This window comes from Crinia signifera, chromosome 1 (assembly GCF_055691185.1).
Source record: "Crinia signifera chromosome 1, ASM5569118v1, whole genome shotgun sequence".
Taxonomy (NCBI): domain Eukaryota; kingdom Metazoa; phylum Chordata; class Amphibia; order Anura; family Myobatrachidae; genus Crinia; species Crinia signifera.
This window is the reverse complement of record NC_139217.1, coordinates 202224885-202247316: the sequence shown is the minus strand read 5'-3', so window position 1 is coordinate 202247316 and position 22432 is coordinate 202224885. Positions and strand designations below refer to the sequence as shown.

Genomic DNA, 22432 nt, shown 5'->3' with positions numbered 1-22432 from the left:
ACTACTTAACTGACTTTTTTTAAATCAAAAGTGCCTTATTTTTTTATTTAATATAGTTTAAAAATATACCCCCTCTGAGTATCCATAATCACCCACTGTATTTATTATATATATATATATATATATATATATATATTTCCTTGCTATATATATATATATATATATATATATATATATATATATATATATATATATATATATATATATATATATATATATATATAGCAAGGAAATGAGGGCGGCACTCGTCAGTCTCTTTAGATGCAAATAAAACGGCCTTTATTATCCGACAGCGTTTCGGGCTATCACCCGTTATCAAGGATATACCTTGACTTATTGATAGCACATCAATACGAATACGAATTGCCGTATCTTCGGGATAGTAAATGTAAAAAATAAGTGTATTTCTGGATACAAATACACCTATTTTTTTTACAAATTTCCTTTAGTAAATTTCCCCCTATATATAAGACTTGAAAAAAGTTGTTTAATACAACTGAAACGTTGTACACGCAAATGGCTATCTGAGTATTTTTTTTATTCGGTACTTGTTTCCTATCTGGGCGCCCAGGTTTTCTACGTACGGCACCGTAATGAAATCGGATCGCATCGGATTCGGTACTCGATGATGTACGATGGCATACGATGCTATCCGATCCGATCCGATTTCATGATTTTTACATTGGAATCAATGTTAAATGGTCCCTGAGACCCGATTTTACATTGATTTCAATGTAATAACCCCGCAAACCCACGATTTGTATAGGAAACCCCCCCTGATGGTTTAAAATGCGCCTCCATTGTTAACGCCACCCCAGTATTGACGTCAACCCGAAGCGTGGCGAGCGCAGCGGTACGCGTCCTCCGACTTTTTCATACCCCCACTATCCACGTCAGCGTGGAGTTGAGAATAGAATAGTGTGCCGAGCGCAGCGAGCTACCGAGCCCGAAGCGTGGCGAGCGCAGCGGATACCTGTGAAGCCCGCGAGGGGACACGGATACCTGTGAAGTATCCGCGTCCGCTCGCCACGCTTCGGGCTCGCTGCGCTCGCCACACTATTCTATTCTCAACTCCACACCGACGTGGATAGTGGGGGTATGAAAAAGTCGGAGGACGCGTACCGCCGCCCCTCGCGGGGCTCGCTGCGCTCGCCACGCTTCGGGTTGACGTCAATACTGTGTTTCTGTGCAGATGTGACAAGGGGAGGGCTTTGAAGGGTAAATAAATACAGTAGTGTTACAGATGGGCCATCCTATGGGCCAACCATAAAAGCGGGAACGAAATCGGATCGCATCGCATCGTTCAATATCGTGTATGTGCATTTGTGGTATCCGATGCGATGCGATCCGATTTTTATACGGAGAATAGCATGGTGCGCAATTAACGTAGCGGGCGCCCAGATAGGAAACAAGTACCTTTTATTCATTCATCCTGAGTGCCGCACCTTCTCCTTCTATATTTATTTCCTTTGTGAAGGCACCGGACTCTCTACTTTAACCCCTTACCGACGCAGCCTGTTTTTGCCTTCCTGACAGAGCCCTTTTTTTCAAATCTGACATGTATCACTTAAGTGGGGATAACTTTTTTTTGCTTTTACTTATCCCAGTGATTTTGAGATTGTTTTCTCGTGACACATTGTACTTCAAGTTAGTGGTAAATTTTGGTCGATACAGTCTGTGTTTTTTTGTGAAAAATACCAAAATGTCGTAAAAAAATTGAAAATTTTGCAATTTGCAAAATGTTAAATTTTCTGCTTGTGAGACAAATAATCATACCACTCAAAATAGTTAATAACTAACATAGACCATATGTATACTTTATGTTTCCATAATTATTTCAAAATCCTTTTATTTTTTTTGGACACTAGGAGGCTTAAAATATGAATAGCAAATTCTCAAATTTTCAAGAAAATTTCAAACACTGATTTTTTTAGGGACCAGTTCAGTTCTGATGTGACTTTGAGGGACTTGTATGTGAAACACCCCCATAAATGATGCCATTTCAAAAACTGCACCCCTCACAGTATTCAAAACAGCATTTTGGAAGTTTGTTAACCCTTTAGGTGTTTCACAGGAATTAAAACAAAGTGTAGGTGAAATTTCAAAACTTCATTTTTTTTGCAGATTTTCAATTTTAATACATTTTTCTAAGGAACACAGTAGATTTTACTAGAGAAATGTGACTAAAAATTGATTCCCCCAATTCTTTTGTTTTCATAAATATCCTATATGTGGCCCTAGTGTGCACGTTGACCAAACCACAGGCTTCATAATAGAAGGAGCACCTACTTGATTTTGGAGCCTCCTTTTTATGAGATTATTTTTTAGGCACCATGTAGGTTTCTAGGCACCATAAGATGCTAAAAGTTAGGAACCCCCCCACAAGTGACCCCATTTTGCAAACTACACCCCTCAGGGAATTCATCTAGGGGTATAGTGTACATTTCAAACCCCCAGGGGTTTCACCAATTGTGGTACAACTGGGCTGTGAAAATGAAAAATTACATTTTTTACACAAAAATGCAGTTCTGGCTCAAAATTTTTCATTTTCACAAGGAATGAAGGAGACAAAGCACCCCAAAATCTGTGCCCCAATTTCTCCCGAGTACGGCAATGCCTCATATGTGACCAAAAAATACCATTTGGGTGCATGGCAGGACTCAGAAGGGAAGGAGTGATATTTGGATTTTGCAGCACACATTCTGGTGGAATGAATGGTGGGTGCTATGTCGCATTAGCAAGACCCCCGAAGCACCAATACAGTGGAACCCCCCCACAAGTGACCCCATTTTGCAAACTACACCCCTCAGGGAATTCATCTAGGGGTATAGTGTACATTTCAAACCCCCAGGGGTTTCACCAATTTTGGTACAACTGGGCTGTGAAAATGAAAAATTACATTTTTTTACACAAAAATGCAGTTCTGGCTCAAAATTTTTCATTTTCACAAGGAATGAAGGAGACAAAGCACCCCAAAATCTGTGCCCCAATTTCTCCCGAGTACGGCAATGCCTCATATGTGACCAAAAAATACCATTTGGGTGCATGGCAGGACTCAGAAGGGAAGGAGTGATATTTGGATTTTGCAGCACACATTCTGGTGGAATGAATGGTGGGTGCTATGTCGCATTAGCAAGACCCCCGAAGCACCAATACAGTGGAACCCCCCCCCACAAGTGACCCCATTTTGCAAACTACACCCCTCAGGGAATTCATCTAGGGGTATAGTGTACATTTCAAACCCCCAGGGGTTTCACCAATTTTGGTACAACTGGGCTGTGAAAATGAAAAATTACATTTTTTTACACAAAAATGCAGTTCTGGCTCAAAATTTTTCATTTTCACAAGGAATGAAGGAGACAAAGCACCCCAAAATCTGTGCCCCAATTTCTCCCGAGTACGGAAATGCCTCATATGTGACCAAAAAATACCATTTGGGTGCATGGCAGGACTCAGAAGGGAAGGAGTGATATTTGGATTTTGCAGCACAGATTCTGGTGGAATGAATGGTGGGTGCTATGTCGCATTAGCAAGACCCCCGAAGCACCAATACAGTGGAACCCCCCCCCCACAAGTGACCCCATTTTGCAAACTACACCCCTCAGGGAATTCATCTAGGGGTATAGTGTACATTTCAAACCCCCAGGGGTTTCACCAATTTTGGTACAACTAGGCTGTGAAAATGAAAAATTACATTTTTTTACACAAAAATGCAGTTCTGGCTCAAAATTTTTCATTTTTACAAGGAATGAAGGAGACAAAGCACCCCAAAATCTGTGCCCCAATTTCTCCCGAGTACGGCAATGCCTCATATGTGACCAGAAAATACCATTTGGGTGCATGGCAGGACTCAGAAGGGAAGGAGTGATATTTGGATTTTGCAGCACACATTCTGGTGGAATGAATGGTGAGTGCTATGTCGCATTAGCAAGACCCCCGAAGCACCAATACAGTGGAACCCCCCCACAAGTGACCCCATTTTGCAAACTACACCCCTCAGGAAATTCATCTAGGGGTATAGTGTACATTTCAAACCCCCAGGGGTTTCACCAATTTTGGTACAACTGGGCTGTGAAAATGAAAAATTACATTTTTTTACACAAAAATGCAGTTCTGGCTCAAAATTTTTCATTTTCACAAGGAATGAAGGAGACAAAGCACCCCAAAATCTGTGCCCCAATTTCTCCCGAGTACGGCAATGCCTCATATGTGACCAAAAAATGGCAGGACTCAGAAGGGAAGGAGTGATATTTGGATTTTGCAGCACAGATTCTGGTGGAATGAATGGTGGGTGCTATGTCGCATTAGCAAGACCCCCGAAGCACCAATACAGTGGAACCCCCCCACAAGTGACCCCATTTTGCAAACTACACCCCTCAGGGAATTCATCTAGGGGTATAGTGTACATTTCAAACCCCCAGGGGTTTCACCAATTTTGGTACAATTGGGCTGTGAAAATGAAAAATTACATTTTTTACACAAAAATGCAGTTCTGGCTCAAAATTTTTCATTTTCACAAGGAATGAAGGAGACAAAGTACCCCAAAATCTGTGCCCCAATTTCTCCCGAGTACGGCAATGCCTCATATGTGACCAAAAAATACCATTTGGGTGCATGGCAGGACTCAGAAGGGAAGGAGTGATATTTGGATTTTGCAGCACACATTCTGGTGGAATGAATGGTGGGTGCTATGTCGCATTAGCAAGACCCCCGAAGCACGGTGAAATGATGAACCTAATAATCCATAGATGTGTGGTATATTTTAAAGCACTCCTTCATACATAGGCCGGGTTTGTCGGGGCAAGTTTCACAGTGGAAAATAGTTTGCTTTCGTATTCCCTTTTTATAGCAAACTTTGCACCTTTTTTGTGTCCTGCCCTTTTTTCCAGTGGAGGGGATTTCGTTAGGAAAATGCTGCCCTGATACAATATGGGGGCCAGTACTAGAAGTACTGGGGCCAGTACTAGAAGTACTGGGGCCCTCTGCCTGCTGGTTCCCAAATATTAGGCCCTTTATGACTTCCTCTTGAAAGTGCATAAATGTCCCCGTCTGGCTGGTAGAACGGAATAGTACGTAAGCGTTATACAGTGCCATCTGGATGATATACACGGCCAGCTTCTTATACCATATTTTTGTTTTCCGCAGGGCACTGTACGGCTTCAGTACCTGATCTGAAAGATCCACTCCGCCCATGTACTTATTGTAATCTAGGATACAAATAGGTTTTGAGGTGTGGGTACTGGTACCTCGTACAGGGACAGAGGTGGTACTGTCTCCGTGAATTGTTGTCAGTATAAGGACATCCCTCTTGTCCTTATATTTGACCAACAACATATTTTCGGTGCATATTCCCCTGCTTTCACCCTTTCTCAGTAATTGGGCAACGTGCGTTTTTGGGAGGCCTCTTTGGTTCTTGCGCACAGTACCGCAAGCTGCTGTACCTCTTGAACCAAGGGCCTTAAACAGGGGGATGCTGGTGTAAAAGTTATCCACATAGAGGTGATAACCCTTATCCAGGAAGGGGTGCACTAAATCCCAGACAATCTTTCCACTAACACCTACGAGGGAGGGGGGGCATTCTGGCGGTTCAATTCTTGTGTCCTTCCCTTCATATACCCTAAACCTGTGGGTGTACCCTGAGGTACTTTCGCACAGCTTATACATTTTTATGCCATACCTTGCCCTCTTATTGGGAAGGTACTGGCGGAATTTAACCCTTCCTTTAAAATGTATAAGTGACTCGTCTACACAAATAAATTTTTGGGGGATGTACATCTCAGCAAATTTGGCGCTGAAATGATCAATGACCGGCCTGACTTTGAATAGCCGGTCAAAGGTGGGATCATCTCTGGGTGGGCACTGTGCATTATCGTTGTAATGCAAAAATTTAAGGATCGTCTCAAAACGAGTCCGGGTCATGGCCATACGATGAAGTGGGGTGCTGTACAGAACATCTGTACTCCAATATTGCCTAATTTCTGGCTTTTTAACTATGCCCATATGTAACACCAGACCCCAAAACGTCATCATCTCTACTGCATCTACAGGGTTCCACCTAGCAAATGATGACGTGGGGTTTTGGGCAATAAACTGCTGGGCATATAAATTACTTTGGTCCACCATTAAATTTATAAAATCATCAGAGAAAAAGACTTTGAAAAAGTCAATTTCTTTGAGGCCTGTACTATCAAATTGGATTCCTGGGTTGGCCAAAAACTCAGGAACCTGGGGCTCAAAATTGTCTGGTGGTGGGGTCCATACGAGATCAATCATTGGGGGGGGGTCTCAGCTGCTCTACGGGGGCGTCTTTGAGGGGGTCCCTCATCACTAGAGGAGGAAGAGGAGCTTAAGACAAATGCCAATTCATCGCTTACTTCACTGGCTGTGTCAGTGTCAGAGGCAAGAAGGGCATATGCCTCCTCCGCTGAAAACAGTCTTTGCGATGATTGGGACATTTTTATTATTTTTAAGTGTAGTGTTTCAACACGTGTATAGTGTAGGGGGGGGGGGTACAAACTTTATTTCAACACGGGGGGTATGTAGTGTGTATGTAGTGCTTTAACACGTGTAAGTTAAAAGAAAAAAAAAACTCCTGCGCCAAAAATTGAGCACAGATGTTGGTCAGTAACGTCCGTCACTGATCAGCGCTCAGCGGGCACAGGACACCCACAAAAGCACAGTGGGTGTAAAAAAAATAAAAAAAAAGACTCCACAGCACCCTCCAAAAAAAATCAATTAAAAAAATAACTTCTGATGAGTCAAAGACAACAGGAATTTGACCCCCAAAAAAAAAATTAGATCAAAAATGCTGATCAGCACCGTGGAAATGCTGATGAGTCAAAGGCAACAGTAATTTGATCAAAAAAAAAAAAAAAGATCAACCCTGTGCCAAAAATGCTGATCAGTGATGTACGTCACTGATCAGTGCTCTGCGGCCACAGGACACCCACAAAATCACAGTGGGTGTAAAAAAAATTAAAAAAAAAAAAACCCCACAACACCCCCCCCAAAAAAAAAAAACTGCTGATCAGTGATGCAACTGATTAGCAGTGAGGGGCAGCAGGCACACAACTGTGGGTGCAACCTGACAGGGTATATATATAAAAAAAAAAAACCTGCACCCCAAAAAAGGTGCTGATCAGTTAGTTTATACTGATCAGCACAAAAGGGGGGGCAGCAGGGGGCAGCAGATACAAAATTATATCACACAATTTCTGACACAATGACGCTGCTGCAGCAGCAGCAGCAGCAACACAAGCACCAGGAAGTCACAGGAGCTGGCACGGATGCCACCAACGCTGATCAGGTCAGTATAGGCACAGATGGGCACGGAGACCGCTCTGCACGCTGTTCCTGACCGGAATGGCGGCTGCAGGGCTGTCTCCGTTACCTCATTTGAGGTGTAATGGCTGCGATTGGTCCGTCGGTCCGACAGACCAATCACAGCCTTTGGGGGCAGGTGGGGTGAGGTGGGGTGACCACCAGCGTCACCCTTACACCCGGTGGTGATTGGTGCTGTACTTAACAGCACCAATCACCACCGATCCCTGTGTCACCGGCGAACGTTATTCGCCGGTACACAGAACACGCTGTAATTGGCTGTTCACATTGAACAGCCAATCACAGCGATCGCCGATGGTGGGGGGCATCGCTGCCCCCCCTGGGCAACGAGGGAAGATGTCTGCTGTCAGGGACAGCAGACATCGTCCCTCTGTCACCGCGTCTATAGACGCGGTGACAGTTTGAACTCATGACGTACATTTATGCCATGTGTCGGGAAGTACATCCCGACCATGACGTAAATGTACGTCAAATGTCGGGAAGGGGTTAATATTGGGAGTGCGAGACCAGCTACCGTTATATATATATATATATATATAATCTGCCCCTTATTAGTCACCTTGATAACAATTTCCACAGGACTTCTCAAAATTAACAGGACTTCTCCCATGCTGCACCTATACTCTTCAAACTTTTAACCATCTCTTGAAAACAAACATATTAATACAGGCCCGTGAGTTTCTTTAAGACCAATGACTTTCTTACTTGAAAACCTAACTGGGCAATACTTATGTTCTACTGGCAACATGACAAAAGAGATGCACCCATATGTGCTGGTTATCTGTTTTCTCCATACATACCAATTCATTTTGCCCTGCTTATGTCTTCAGAATGACTGTCTTTACTACATGTTCCAATAAAGAACAGTACGGCAGTACGGATGGTGTAATGGTTAGCATTACTGCCTGTAAAGCGCTGCGGAATATGTGTGCGCTATATAAGAAACTGTAAATAATAATAATAATTGATTGAAGGGTGCAACTGGAAAGTGCCTAATTTATGCCATTAAAAGTACAGGGAAAAGTTTGAGTTTCAATCACCCCTTACCAGTTGATAATTTAAGTTCTTTGCACTATTCTTGCCCTGCGGTATATTCTAAAATCCCATTTTAAATTTTCATAAATTACCCTTCTTGATTGTACAACTCTGCCTAGTATGAGTGTGCATTATAAACAAAGGCTGGTATTTGGAAGGTCAACAGTCAACAGCTTGACATAAAAAAGGTCAACATGCACAAGTTCCACATTGACAAAAGGTCAACACAAGCAAACGATGGATATAGAAAAGTTCAACACATCGTCGACATGAGTTCTTCAATTTCTTTCTATTTTTTGGACTTTTCATACATTGCCATTTATGAAGACTACAATTTGGAGCAGTAGTGTAACGAATAATGTACCATATGAGGGAAAGCAATACACTATTTGGGGGGTCCACATGCTCAGGTGTCAACATTGACACAAAAAAATGAAACATTTATGTTGACCTTTTCATGTCACCCTTTTGCTTGTATTGACCTTTTGTCAATGTTAACCTTGTGCTTGTTGGTATGTTGCTGTTAACACGATGATTGCCGACCGAGACATTGTCTGTGAGCTATACCTCACCCACAAATGATAATGATAAACAATACTCAGTCCTGATTTTACGTTGTCTCTTCCAGAATGCCTCCCAGTATATTTGCAAGGCACAGCTCAGAGATTGACTGGTGTGAAGCAAACTACTTGCATTCTGAATATGTGGCAGAATACTACAATACGGTAAGTTATAAGAAATTCACACATGTTGTACAACAGTCTCCTTCTCACATGGAGAATGACAATTTTTGGAAGAAGAAATATTTATGTGAATACAGTAGATACATTCACTAGGGATTATTGCTATTACTCAGACAACCCAAAGTAACCAGAGTAGTCTCTTTACAATGTCAACCCAAATTGTAATTCAAGCTTCGAAAGGCCCCCATACACTGTTGCGGCTTCTCCCCTTGGGTCGCAAGATCGCATGCGATATATTGCATGTGGTCCTTTTGTATGCGCTATATCGCATGCGATCCCAGCCAAGGTTTAGAAGTAATCATCCAAGATATTGCTTCTGCAGCAGGGATGAATCGGAGGGTCCAGTGCAAGGCATGAATTACATAATGTTACTCATCCAGTTTATGTAATGCACAAAAGTCGTGCCCAAACATGGAGGACCAGCTGCAGGAAAAGAAACCAGCATAAGAAACATCAAGACAGTACACAAAAATGTACTTTAGAAGCTTTAGTAAACTTGCCCCTGACAGTCATTATTTGATGATGCCCCCTCACTTCCCTGTTAATCAAGTCTCTTATGGTCTATAATCCTGCCAGACTGCTCTGTTCAGCTCAAACCACTTATGCAGCAATGCATGAAATTATATCAAGCTTGCACCAAGTTACACTTATAGTCTTTTTCATTATAAGGGCACTTTGTTAATAGTGATTACCCCCTATACATGATCCTCCTGACAAAACATGTTAGGACTAAGCAAATTTGATCTATTATCCATCTAAGTGAAATGACCTAAAATGAACTGGCTAGTATAAAAGGATAGGATTGGACAGTTTATGTAGTGCAGGTAAGTACTGCTTATAAATCTATGGTACTCTTTACCTAGAACGGCGCCAGCGATTGAAATCGCGGGCGTCGTGGGTAAAAATCGCGGTGATCGCGGTCATCGCGGGTAAATCGGGATGGCCGCGATGACCGCGATTTTCCCATAGGGAACAATGTTAAAACGCCTGATTGACCGCGATTTTACTGTTAAATGCCTCAATGGACCCGATTTGGGGCCAAATATGCTAAATTAACCCTTAAATGTCCCCCCAAATGTTTAACGCCACCTCACGATCCACGTGAACCCGAAGCGTGGCGAGCGCAGCAAGCCCGCGAGGGGCGGCGGTACGCGTCCTCCGACCTTTTCATGCCCTACTATCCACTAGGGCGTGGTGTGAGAATATAATAGTGTGGCGAGCGCAGCGAGCCACCGAGCCCGAAGCGTGGCGAGCGCAGCGAGCCCCGCGAGGGGACGCGGATACCTTCACAGGTAGACGCGTCCCCTCGCGGGCTTCACAGGTGTCCACCTCGCCACGGACACCTGTGAAGCCCGCGAGGGGACGCGTCTACCTGTGAAGGTATCCGCGTCCCCTCGCGGGGCTCGCTGCGCTCGCCACGCTTCGGGCTCGGTGGCTCGCTGCGCTCACCACACTATTATATTCTCACACCACGCCCTAGTGGATAGTAGGGCATGAAAAGGTCGGAGGACGCGTACCGCCGCCCCTCGCGGGCTCGCTGCGCTCGCCACGCTTCGGGTTCGCGTGGATCGTGGGGTGGCGTTAAAAATTTGGGGGGACATTTAAGGGTTAATGGGCTCTGTGGCCCATTTAACATTGATTCCTATGGCCAAATCGGGTGGATTGAGGCATTTAACAGTAAAATCGGGTCCATCGCGCCTTTTAACATTGATTCCTATGGGAAATCGGGAGCATCGCGTCGCGGGCATCGCGGGTACATTTATGGACGGCCGCGACGCGACCGACACGATTTCAAAGTTTAACATTGGTTTCAATGGGAAATCGCGGGCATCGCGTCGGTCGCGTCGCGGCCATACATAAATGTACCCGCGATGCCCGCGACGGGCGCCGTTCTAGGTAAAGAGTACCAAATCTATTTTTACATTCTAAAGCAGAGTACATGCTAGACAATGTGGAAAGTACAGTCATCCTGTTTTTTCCCTTGAGCTTCCAGATAAAAAATATAGTGACTACACACTTGGTACAGTGTTACAAACGATCTAACGATATCAGGGCTGGATTAAGCCTTTGGGGGGCCTGGGGGACTTTAGACAGGGGGGCCCCCTCCCACTTGTCATTACTGTCCACAAACTGCATGGAGAATATTACACTGTCAAAGCACAGAGTAAAGTCAGTATAAACTTGATCAATGGGTAACTGCAGGGGGGATTCATATAAACATATATATATAAGAAAATACCACATGAAAAGCCTGTATTTGTCCCTCTGTACCTTACTCTGTAGGAGCCCTGACAGGCTCAGCACTGACTCTGATTAAAAACCCTCCCATGATAGGGCCACTGCTGCTGCTATCCTACATGGGCCTGAGAAGCATATGATGAGCTCCACCAAATAGAGCTCAGCACAAGCTTCTCAGCCTCTGACCTCTTGTGCAAAGTCTCATGGGATTTTAGTCAACTCCCAGTAATGCATTGCATGTCTGTGCAGTCAGCGTGCCTTTGCTCCTGATGCTCAGCCTCAGCACCATTATTATTGTCACATTGGCAGATAGGTCGAACTGCAGCACTACCCCACACCCATGCACAAAACTTTAGCAAAAATAAAGAGGTAAAAAAAAATACATGCCAAACACATGGGGCCATTAGACAGAGGGGGGCATGCATCATTAGGTAAATAGTTATATATATGTATCAGGTAATGTGTACATATTAGATGATTTAAACAAAATAATTTACAATTTCTTCTGCCTTGCATTGTCAGATGAAAAGATGTGACAAAAACGGCGCACAGAAGCATATGATAGTGCGTATACACTGGCCAATGTGGACATTTTGAACCAATTCGGTTCAAAACATCTAATTGTCCTATTTGTCACCTATTGTGTACCCATCTTTAGGTTGCTTTTTTAAGTTTTATGGAAAGGGGGGTTTACCACAAAAGCTCCCTGACTTTGCATTTACTGTACAGTATATTTAGGGCCTAATTCAGTAATGATCACATATGATAGGCTGCTCGCAGCAGTTTAGCTTATGCAATCCATAGCAATGCAAATCTAGGAGGAGGCACATACCACCCTCTGCCTATATTTGCAATCACTTAATTAGTGATTGCTCACTGTATTATTTGCTATATTTTATATTTAAGGTTGAATATTTGGGGGCGTTATTTCACTTTCTTCATATGGCCTCTGCTTAAGCAATAGCATACTTTATCAAGATAGCTGTCGTGTATGCTTCTGTGTTTGTCGCCATCTTGTGTTTTGTGCATCACATTACATCACGGCTGTGACCAGGGAGATAACTCTATTAACACTACATACCACAGATATACATGACTAGTCGCTGCACGCCAAAGATATATATAACTGTGACTACCGCTGTAACCGGGTGGGCCCTCCTCTCCATGGTTCAGCAGGCTCTGACATTGTGCCAGAGTCTACTGCGTATGCGCAAGTCTCCATTGTTCTGGAGACTAATTTCACTAATGCGCATACCATTTTGACTGCGATTTTTCCAGCGGATGCACCCAACGCAGGAATATGGAAAGGTAAGTATTAAAACATGAGTGCAGTGTGTGCGGTGTGGGCCCCCCTGGACAGGGCTGCCATCAGGAATTTTGGGGCCTGGGACTCATTTCCAGTCCCCCCCCCCCCCCCTCACTTGACTTACCGTAACCCAGCTCCTGCTCCCCCATCTTCTCTTCCACTAAGCTGCAGCCTGGAGCGCAGGCTTCTTCACCTCAGGATGCCAGCGGCCACTTAAAATGCAGCACCGGCTGGTGAGCCAATAACAGCTTGCGTACCAGCAGCCGCTCTGATTGGCTGCCGGTATGCAAGCTCTGAATGGTTTAAAAGCTGGCGCAGCATTTTAATTGGCCGCCGACGTCCAGGGTTCAATAAGCCTGCGCTCCGGGACATGCTCTGTTCAGCGCACTGAGCGCAGCGGAGGCAGTAAGGGGATTGTAGTGGGCATAATGAGCTGCCTGGGCCCTTCCAGAGGCCGGGGCCCAGGGCAGCTATAACCATAGCACCCCCCTATTGGCGACCCTGCCCCTGGACTCTGGGGCTTGTGTGCATCGCACACATTGCACCTGTTACAGAAACACCTATGAGTATGATTAAGTCTCACGACATAGCCCAACTTCATATCCAAATTCCTCAAATGGTCCTATCATAATAGTACAGATATATAAACATTTAGGGCCTGATTCAGACCCATTTGGATGGGGCCGAATCCGGCAGCTTTTTTGATGGGGAATATGCACATGTGCAAACCACCTGCGCAAATGTCTTCGGCGAGTATCATATCATCATGAAGGGAGAGAAGGGTGTGGGCAGGGGGATGGAGCAGGGAAATGGGCAGCATTTCATGGGCTGGCCTAAAAAATGCTGGGCGTTCCACTGCAAACACAGGTGTGTCGATGCCTGCTGGGGGCATCAGCGCCGGCCCCGAATTCGGCCATCTCCGGACAAGATAAAAATCTGTCTAGACTGACCTTGATCTGTGAATGGGGAAAAATCATTTGATGATTTTTCACCCGCGCGGCCGCATGTGATGGCACATGTGAGTGTATGCATTCCTTCACATTCGAATATGGGGATTCCGCACGGCGAGGGGAAGGCACTCGGTCGGACGTGATTACCTGTTCACTAGACTGTGAACATACGCAGTCTAGCCAACTGGTCTGAATCAGGCCCTTAGTTCTATATTAAGCATTTGAAGATCATTCATACAGATACACAGCCACATTTGAGAACTCACTTTACCTGTTAGAAGACACAATTTAAGTTTAGGCTGGTTAATAAATGCCTGTGAGTGCAACAATGCCAGCAAAACTGGTTGATCAAGAAAAGGAAACAAGCAAGTCTGGCTAGATATCTGTAATGATTAAAGTAAGATATGCAAATCAAAGGTGTCTACAATTTCTAAAAGCCATAAAATAGCTTATCCATTGGAGCACACCCTTGGATGGGCTGCAAAGGGAAAACAGAGCAGCCTATCATACCCCAGGCTTAGTATTTTACTTAACCAATGCCTTTTTATTTATTTTTTTTCAGTAAAGTTTATTGGGTTATGCATAGAAAAGTCTAATTACAGACAAAAAAAGAAATAGGGACTAAAACTCGTAGGCTCAGACGACAAAGATGTGATTAAAATAGGTAAATAGACATCAAGAGCATATATAATAATACATCTCAAACCATATACAAACAGAAGAAAAAGTTTAAGCGGGAAAGAACATTCTGCTTAATAAAAGGTTAACCAATTTTTAATGGCAATTACTTTGTCTGTGTCATTATTTAAGGCTCACACCCACTCGAGTGGGGTGTGGTACAGGGTTCCGACAGTCGGGATCCCGACAGTCATTAGCCCAACGTCATGGTGAGCGCAACAAAGCCCCTTGCGGGCTTGGAGGCTCGCTACGCTCGCCACCTATTCTATTCTCCCTCTATGGGGGTCGTGGACCCCCATGAGGGAGAATAGCCAGTGGCCGTCGGGAACCCGTGTGTCGGTATTTTAACAGTCAGGATCAGGACATTGTGTAAATGACTGTCGGGATCCCAACTGTCTGGACCCTGTCCGGCACCCCTCGAGTGGAGTGGAAGGTTTTAATCAGCTATTTGCTGGAGGGCACTCTCGCATATGCCGATAGGGGGTTTAGGAGGAGCAAGTGAACATATGTCCATGAGCCAAATTAAACACCTAGGGAGGGTGAGAGTGCTGTGAACAGCCATGCTGAGGGGGAGAGTATAATCCTTCCCCCTCCCCCTTACCAACTCTGACATCCTACTCCCATGTATCTGATGAGGAAGTCATGGCTCTCATCCGTTCCTACCCCCTCATCACCTCACCATCTGACTCTATCTCTCCCTGCCTCCTCCCCTTCCTCTCTCTCACTGCCTTTTCCCATCTTGCCCACCTCTTCAGTCTATCCCTCTCATTGGGTACTGTCCCCTCTGTCTTCAAGCATGCTCTTGTCTCTCCTATCCTTAAAAAACCTACCCTTGATCCTATTTCTCTCTCTAACTACCGCCGCATTTCTCTCCTTCCTTTTGCCTCCAAACTCCTTTAGCTTATTGTCTACAACTGCCTTACTTTCCTCTCACTCCCTGCTTGATCCATTCCAGTCTTCCTTCGCCTCCACTCCACTGAAATTGCTCTCTTCTCTGTTTTTGGTCCTCTCCATTTCTCTCTCTATACGTCATCTCTAGGTGAGCTCATTGGCTCATTCGACTTCCAATATCACCTATATGCTAATGATACTCAAATTTACCTCTCCTGATCTCTCCTCACTCGTATTTCCAGCTGTCTCTCTGCTATCTCTTCTTTGATGTCCCAGCCCTTTTCTTAAACCAAACAAGACTGAGCTGATCATCTTCCCACCCTCCCACATAACTTCACCTTCTACAATTTCTATTGATGGAACAACTATCTCTGATGCACTGATGCAAGCTAACAGGAAAATGTCAGTAACGGAAATAACAATGTGTTACAACAGTGGTATGTAGGAGAATATTAATAAATGCACATATTATTATTGCAAGACAAAGTGGATAGACAAAGCTGCACGCTACAGCAGGTTCCAGTCCTGTCAGCTAACAACAGGAATCTGCTTAAAGTGGGCACCAGCTGAAAATATGGAAATATGTTGTGGAATATGGAAATATGTTATCCTGTCTAAGTAACTTTCTATAAATAACATGAACCTATAGAGTGACTACTCCTGCCATGCAGTGGATCACGGTGGTGGCAATGGTGTTATGGTGCGGGAAATGGTTTTTTTGGGATACAGTAGGGAAATGATTCAGAGACGCATGCCGGATGCCGCTATGACCACTTTGGTGACTTTTGCCATAGTAACATATATATGCTAATGCTACTATCAGCCCTTCCACTGGTGTACAAGTATGTACCTGAATGTACAAGAACTTAGACTCCCACTTTCAGAATATTCAGATGCTGTATTAGCTAAATTGATCCAGCCCTACAGAGAGTGCACATTTTTCATCTGAGCATAGTATCCAATGTAAGTGATAAACCATTTGTATACACTTACCCATGCATTAGCAGTAGAAAGTACAGGCAGCAAATATGCCCGCCATGATCTCACCCCCCCATTTCACTTACTGCGGTGTCTCCATGTTACTATCAGCTTTGGGTACAGTGTGCAGTTACTAAGTGGATTGAGAGAGTGAAGGTGGATCCCTAGCCTCTGAGTCCTCTGCCAATGCACTAGCAAGATGACACAGTGTGTACTTGAAGTAGATTCCACTGCCAGGTGCAGTCCCCTGGAAATCTGTATGGTGTATTAAAGCCCAGTTCTTGTATATCACTGTTCCTTGAAGATTAAGTGCCGCATTTATCAACTAATATTTGCGGCTAAATCCTCGATAACACCAGTTTCCGGGGGTTAACCGCAAATATTAAGTTTCACCTAAATGTATTAAAGGGGACCACAGCAGGAATCTCCGATCCCTGCTGCGATCCCTCCTGCAGCGCTGCCGGCTGCATCCCCCTTGGATTTCTATGAGGGATGCGAAGCTGCCCGATGTATCAACATCGGGCAGCCCGGCATCGCACCCCTGGGCTATGGCAAAAGCCCATTGTAGCCTATGGCTACACATCGCACTGCCCGAGCGGCAGTGCAGTCAGCGGGGTCGCGCGCGGGGGGGGTCAGCGCGTAACCGCACATGCGCAGACCCCCCAGCCCTGTCCCTGCAGATGATACATTTGGGCAAAATGATCGCATTTTACAATGCGATCCTGGACGGTAATATTCCGCCAAGATCGCATTGTAAATGCGATTAATGATAAATGGGGGCCTAAGAGACAGATTTATCAAGCTCAAAAGTGATAGAATGGAGAATGATAAACACACAGCCCCTAACTGCCATGTCACAAGCTGGTTTGAAAATAACAGTTAGAAGCTGATTGATATTTTTTATCACTTTCCATTTTATCACTTTTGAAGCCTGATACATCTGGCCCTATATCTGAAACATTAGGAGCCTGCTCCTGAATTGGTATGTGACGGCATACTGCACTTGGTATGCCAGCAGTGAGAATGCTGACACGGGAATCCCGCATCTGATCCCTTGAGCCACCTGGGCAGATTTTAAGTCCCCTATCTGCTGTTTGTAGATCAAGTCCCTCTGTAGCATGGGCAGATCCGAGGGGGATGGGTAGCATTGGGGCTATCACCCCCCAGCATTGGAGTGCCAAGCTGCTGATGGGTCTGGGCACTCTGAGACCCCTGGGTAGTGGCTACTGTGTTGTGAGTCAGGATTAATTGGTAACACCCACCCCCCTCCCGCTTAAAGGAAAAGTCTAGATCTGCCTCTGCTCTGTGGGATGCAACAACTGGAGTTACAGTTGCAGTGTGGGAGGTGGGGCCAGAGCCAAAAGCCTCAATAAAGGAAAGCACTTCTAATTTACTCATTTGGGCAAATCCTGCACCCATTTTTAATAATGTTTATTAGTCCCTGTATATGGCTCATGTCATTGAATAAATGATCATACAGAAGCAGGAGATAATGGGCCTTATTCAGATTTCATCGGTGCTGCGCGCATTCGCACGCAGTACCGATGTTGTGCGTCTGCGCATGCACAGGCGTGTTTCTGCGCATGTGCAGGTGCATGGTGCGTGCACCCACGGCGACCTTTCGGGTCGCCGGGTGCACGCACCCATGGCAGCGAGGGGGGGGGCAGAGATGGGCGGGGAGCGCCGGGCTGCCCCATTATCATATGGGAACGCCCAGCGTTCCATGGGCGTTTCCATGAGAACGCTGGGCGTTCTCATGGTAATGAGGCAGTGACGCGGGTGTGTGGGCCGGGTAGCTGACATCACCGGATGTCAGCTGCCCACCCATATCACGCCAGCGTGCACGCTAAACTAAGTAACTCAAAAGTCACTTATATAAGCGTGCACGCTAAACATCATTCGATGGTCACTAACCATCGAATGATGTGGGCGGACACCCCAGCATAGCGAATGGATGTTTATGCAAAACATCCATTCGCTGCTGTGCGGGCAAAGCCGCACTTTGCTGGGGAGGCGGGGGGGGGGGCGTGCGTTCGCCGGGCGGGGTTTGGTGGACTCGCAAGGCTGCGAATTTGCAGCCTTGCGAATCAACCTGAATAACCCCCAATATTTAAAAACAACATTGAGATTAGCAGTGCCAGATTAAGGTCTAAATGGGCCTGGAGCTGAAAATGATCAAGGGCCTATTATGCGTAATAATAGGGGTTGTGTCCAGCAAAAAAAAATGCTGTTGCAGTTTAATGCATCTATCTCTCTATCTATCTATCTATCTATCTATCTATCTATCTATCTATCTATCTATATCTTGTATATATTACAAATTCTGACACTCACAGGATGCAGAAGGTGCACCTGCAGGACGCCGATGGCCTAAAATACTTGTGGGGTGAGGCGGCATTCCAGTCATAAAAAAAATATTGAAAGCTGAAACTTGGTAGACAACATTTCGGCACCTTTTATGTGGTCACCTAAATTTACCACACCATATACCCCTTATACAAATCATGCAACACAATAGTAACCCCCTTATACTGTACTTGCATCGGTACTTGTTTCCTAGCATGACGCCCGTCGTGGGTGATCGCATACCTTAAGTTAAGGTAACTTAAGGTATGCGATGGACGCGACCGACGTGGTATTTGGCTACTTTTAGCCTTTATTGCCGGCAATGAGAAAATCGCATTGATCGCATCCATCGCATGCCATTATAATGGCACGCGATGCGACCGAAGCGATCGACGCGATATTACATAGGGAGCTATGTTAAATTAGCCGCCTATGACAAAATCGCGTTGATCGCGTCCATCACATGCCATTATAATGGCATGCGATGCGACCGATGCGATCAACGCGATATTACATAGGGAGCAATGTTAAATTAGCCGGCTATGACAAAATCGCGTTGATCGCGTCCATCGCATGCCATTATAATGGCACAAAATGCGACCGACGCGATCAACGCGATATTACATAGGGAGCAATGTTAAATTAGCCGGTTATTACAAAATCGCGTCCATCGCATCGCATGCAATTTGGTTGCATGCGATGCGATCAACGCGATTTTTTGGGTCCCGATGGATGCAATTAAAATCGCTGGCACCGTGCTAGGAAACAAGTACCCTTGCATCTTACATGGAATGAGCCAAAATTTTCTACCTCCAGCTTAAATTCTAACTCCATTTATAAACCTGTGCCTCGATCCGCTATCCCTTTCCCTCTTATGGAAGGGTCAGACTTACTCAAATTTGCACAGTGAGTAAATTGCTTATGGATTTGCGCAGATTTGAGCAGGGAGGGTTTTCTGTCTGTCTGGGTGGCAGCTATCTACTCGCAGTAATCTGCAACTTTACAGATGAGCAACTATGTCTGATTTAGGCCCTTTTTTAATACCTCAGTCATTTGATTTAAGCTTCTGGACTCAAACATGGATATCTTTAAAACCTGGAGTGTAATGGTGCAGTTTGGGAAGCTCTAAATTAGACTCTACATTGAGTGTTTCCTTTGTGGGAAATATTCAACACTTTAGGTACAGAACACTAGGGTACAGGTCATATGCAATCAGTGCTGCATGTGCAAGTATAATGAATGGTTACAGTACAAACACAGTCAATAGGACAAAGTCCAGGTATAATCAGTGATATACATTGCAGATCTAATCAATGCTTCTTAATGGCTTCCTAATGCTATATCACCCAATGTGAAGAACATAAGGTATAGAGAAAAGATCAGAGACACGAGTATGCTAAAGGAATAGGGTAAGGTAGGTACTGAGAAGAGATATAGGAAATAATGCTGGCAGATTAACGACATAAGGGAACTTCAAGGACGGATTGGGAGAGAAGAGCAGTTTGGGAAAAGTATGGTAGCATCCCTACTGGGTCTTTTGAGGGGGATGCAGTCTGTTGAGGGGGAAGTATTGCTCCTTATAGGGCCTGTTTGTGCCATTGCATCTGCATTGCTTTGGGCCCAAATCAGCTCTGTCTATATCCACCACTACATTACTGATCCCGCTATACCCAACACTACATTACTGATCCCGCTATACTCACCACTACATCACTGATCCCACTATACCCAACACTACATTACTGATCCCGCTATACCCAACACTACATTACTGATCCCACTATACCCAACACTACATTACTGATCCCGCTATACCCACTACTACATTACTGATCCCGCTATACTCATCACTACATCACTGATCCCACTATACCCAACACTACATTACTGATCCCGATATACCCAACACTACATTACTGATCCCACTATACCCAACACTACATTACTGATCCCGCTATAACGACCACTACATTAATATACATCCCGCTATCCCATCTATATACAGTGACTGGTAGTGATTTCCTGAGTTGAATCCGAGTGAGTGCCGCTAACCGCATCTGCTACCTATTCTATTGGCGAGTGCACCCCGGTGACTCACCGTTGGAAATGGTGTGCCGCTCGATCGTACATTTATATATATATATATATATATATATATATATATATATATTAAATATATATAATATTCCAAATCAACCGACACGCAATAATAAGCCCAGGTGCCCGAAAAGCAATTATGCAGACGTCCAAAAGAACAGCACTCAGGAGGCAGTTGGTAACATGAAAAAACACAAGTCTGTATTAAAAAACAAGCTTTCGGGGTGTGACCCCCTTCATCAGGTACAGACAACAAAAGTCTGTCTGTACCTGATGAAGGGGGTCACACCTCGAAAGCTCTTTTTTTAATACAGACTTGTGTTTTTTTCATGTTACCAACTGCCTCCTGAGTGCTGTTCTTTTGGATGTCTATATATATATATATATATATATATATATATATATGTAGTTCCTGGGTAGGCAGGGCCGGCGCCACCACTAGGCAGGACTAGGCATTTGCCTAGGGAGCCGGCCACTGGAGGGCAGTACTGAGCCGCCGAGGTACCATAGAGAGGTACCAGAAAGCATCCCATCCTGCCCGGCGTGAATCAACGCTGCCCCGCGCGCGCGCCGCGCGCTCCCTGCTGGGGGGATTTCAGCGAGGATGGAGAGGATGATTGGGACTCGCAGCACCCGGAAGCTGCATATCAGCTACAGCAGGTGCAGCGCTCCAGGGGGTGCGGGCGCCCGCCGCAGTATCGCCCGCACACACACCCCCCCCGTGCCGTAGTAAGTGTCGACCCCCCCCCCGGGCGGGCGGTGCGGGAGGGTTTTGCCTGGGGCAGGCGGGGGGCTTGCACCGGCCCTGAGGGTAGGACCGCACTCACACTTCAGATATTCAACATTGTGGGGTGCCAGACAAGAAGTGCATGCTCAGTGCATAACTTCTATTATAGTCCAGGGTGTATCCACCACTACTTCAGTGGGGAATGTCAGGCACTCGCCTTTTATAACAGAAAAAACAGTCTTTGTTATAAAATCCAATTTTAAGGCTTTATTACATCCAGTGTTTTTATTTAACATGAGGAATAGGTGCACATATGGAATTAGGTTTCCATATGTGCCCCGACGTTTTTCCTACCATACATAGAGGACCTTTATCAAGGAGCTTGTTTGAATCAAGATAGCAGCAATCAGCGTTGTCAAAGGAAAAAACCCATGGTGAGGGGAGCAGCAGCTATATATATATATATATATATATATATATATATATATATATATATATATATATATATATATATATATATATATATATATATTGTCCCAGAGTTGGCATTCACATGCAACTGCACAAATGTACTTGCCGGATGCCTTCCGTTAGTCCCTGCTACCAAGTGTGGTACTCGTATACACCTAAAAATCAGTTCAGCGTCACTCCGGTCTTGAAATAATTTAACACACACAATGATTTGTCAGCAACGTTTCAAAGCCTTTATTGGCGTAAACAGTAGAAAAAAACAAAACTGCGCACAATTGGAATACTTTTATACCAATGCTTAAATTGGGGCTTTGTGAGCAGTCCTATACTAAACAGCAGCACAAATTGGAATACCTAAACTTTATGAATTCACGATTACTGTAAATTATTATTTAAGGATCGCCTGAATTTTTTAGCGCTGAACTTTTTTTTTGTTTTTTGTTGTTCCTTTATTGGCATGTTTTTCAAGCCATAAAGAACAAAAGCAACCACTACATTAAATAGATCACACCAGTATCCATTGTAATGTAACACTTGCCTTTGGTTAGACAGGGCCCGCCCACAAGGCGAGATGTCAACAGGACAATAATAGTGCTACCAGTTATAGTTATAATGGCAACAATACACATAT

The 22432-nt window shown here is 44.7% G+C and overlaps 1 protein-coding gene across 1 annotated transcript in view; it reads left to right on the top strand.

The window, feature by feature from the left end:
- ACER1 (alkaline ceramidase 1) overlaps nucleotides 1-22432 on the top strand; it is a 66435-nt gene that overhangs the window by 27662 nt on the left and 16341 nt on the right. Inside the window, exon 2 of the mRNA XM_083158073.1 lies at nucleotides 9005-9101. Within this exon, the coding sequence (XP_083014199.1) occupies nucleotides 9006-9101 (96 nt within the window). The 5' untranslated portion in view covers nucleotide 9005. The remainder of the gene's footprint in view (nucleotides 1-9004; nucleotides 9102-22432) is intronic.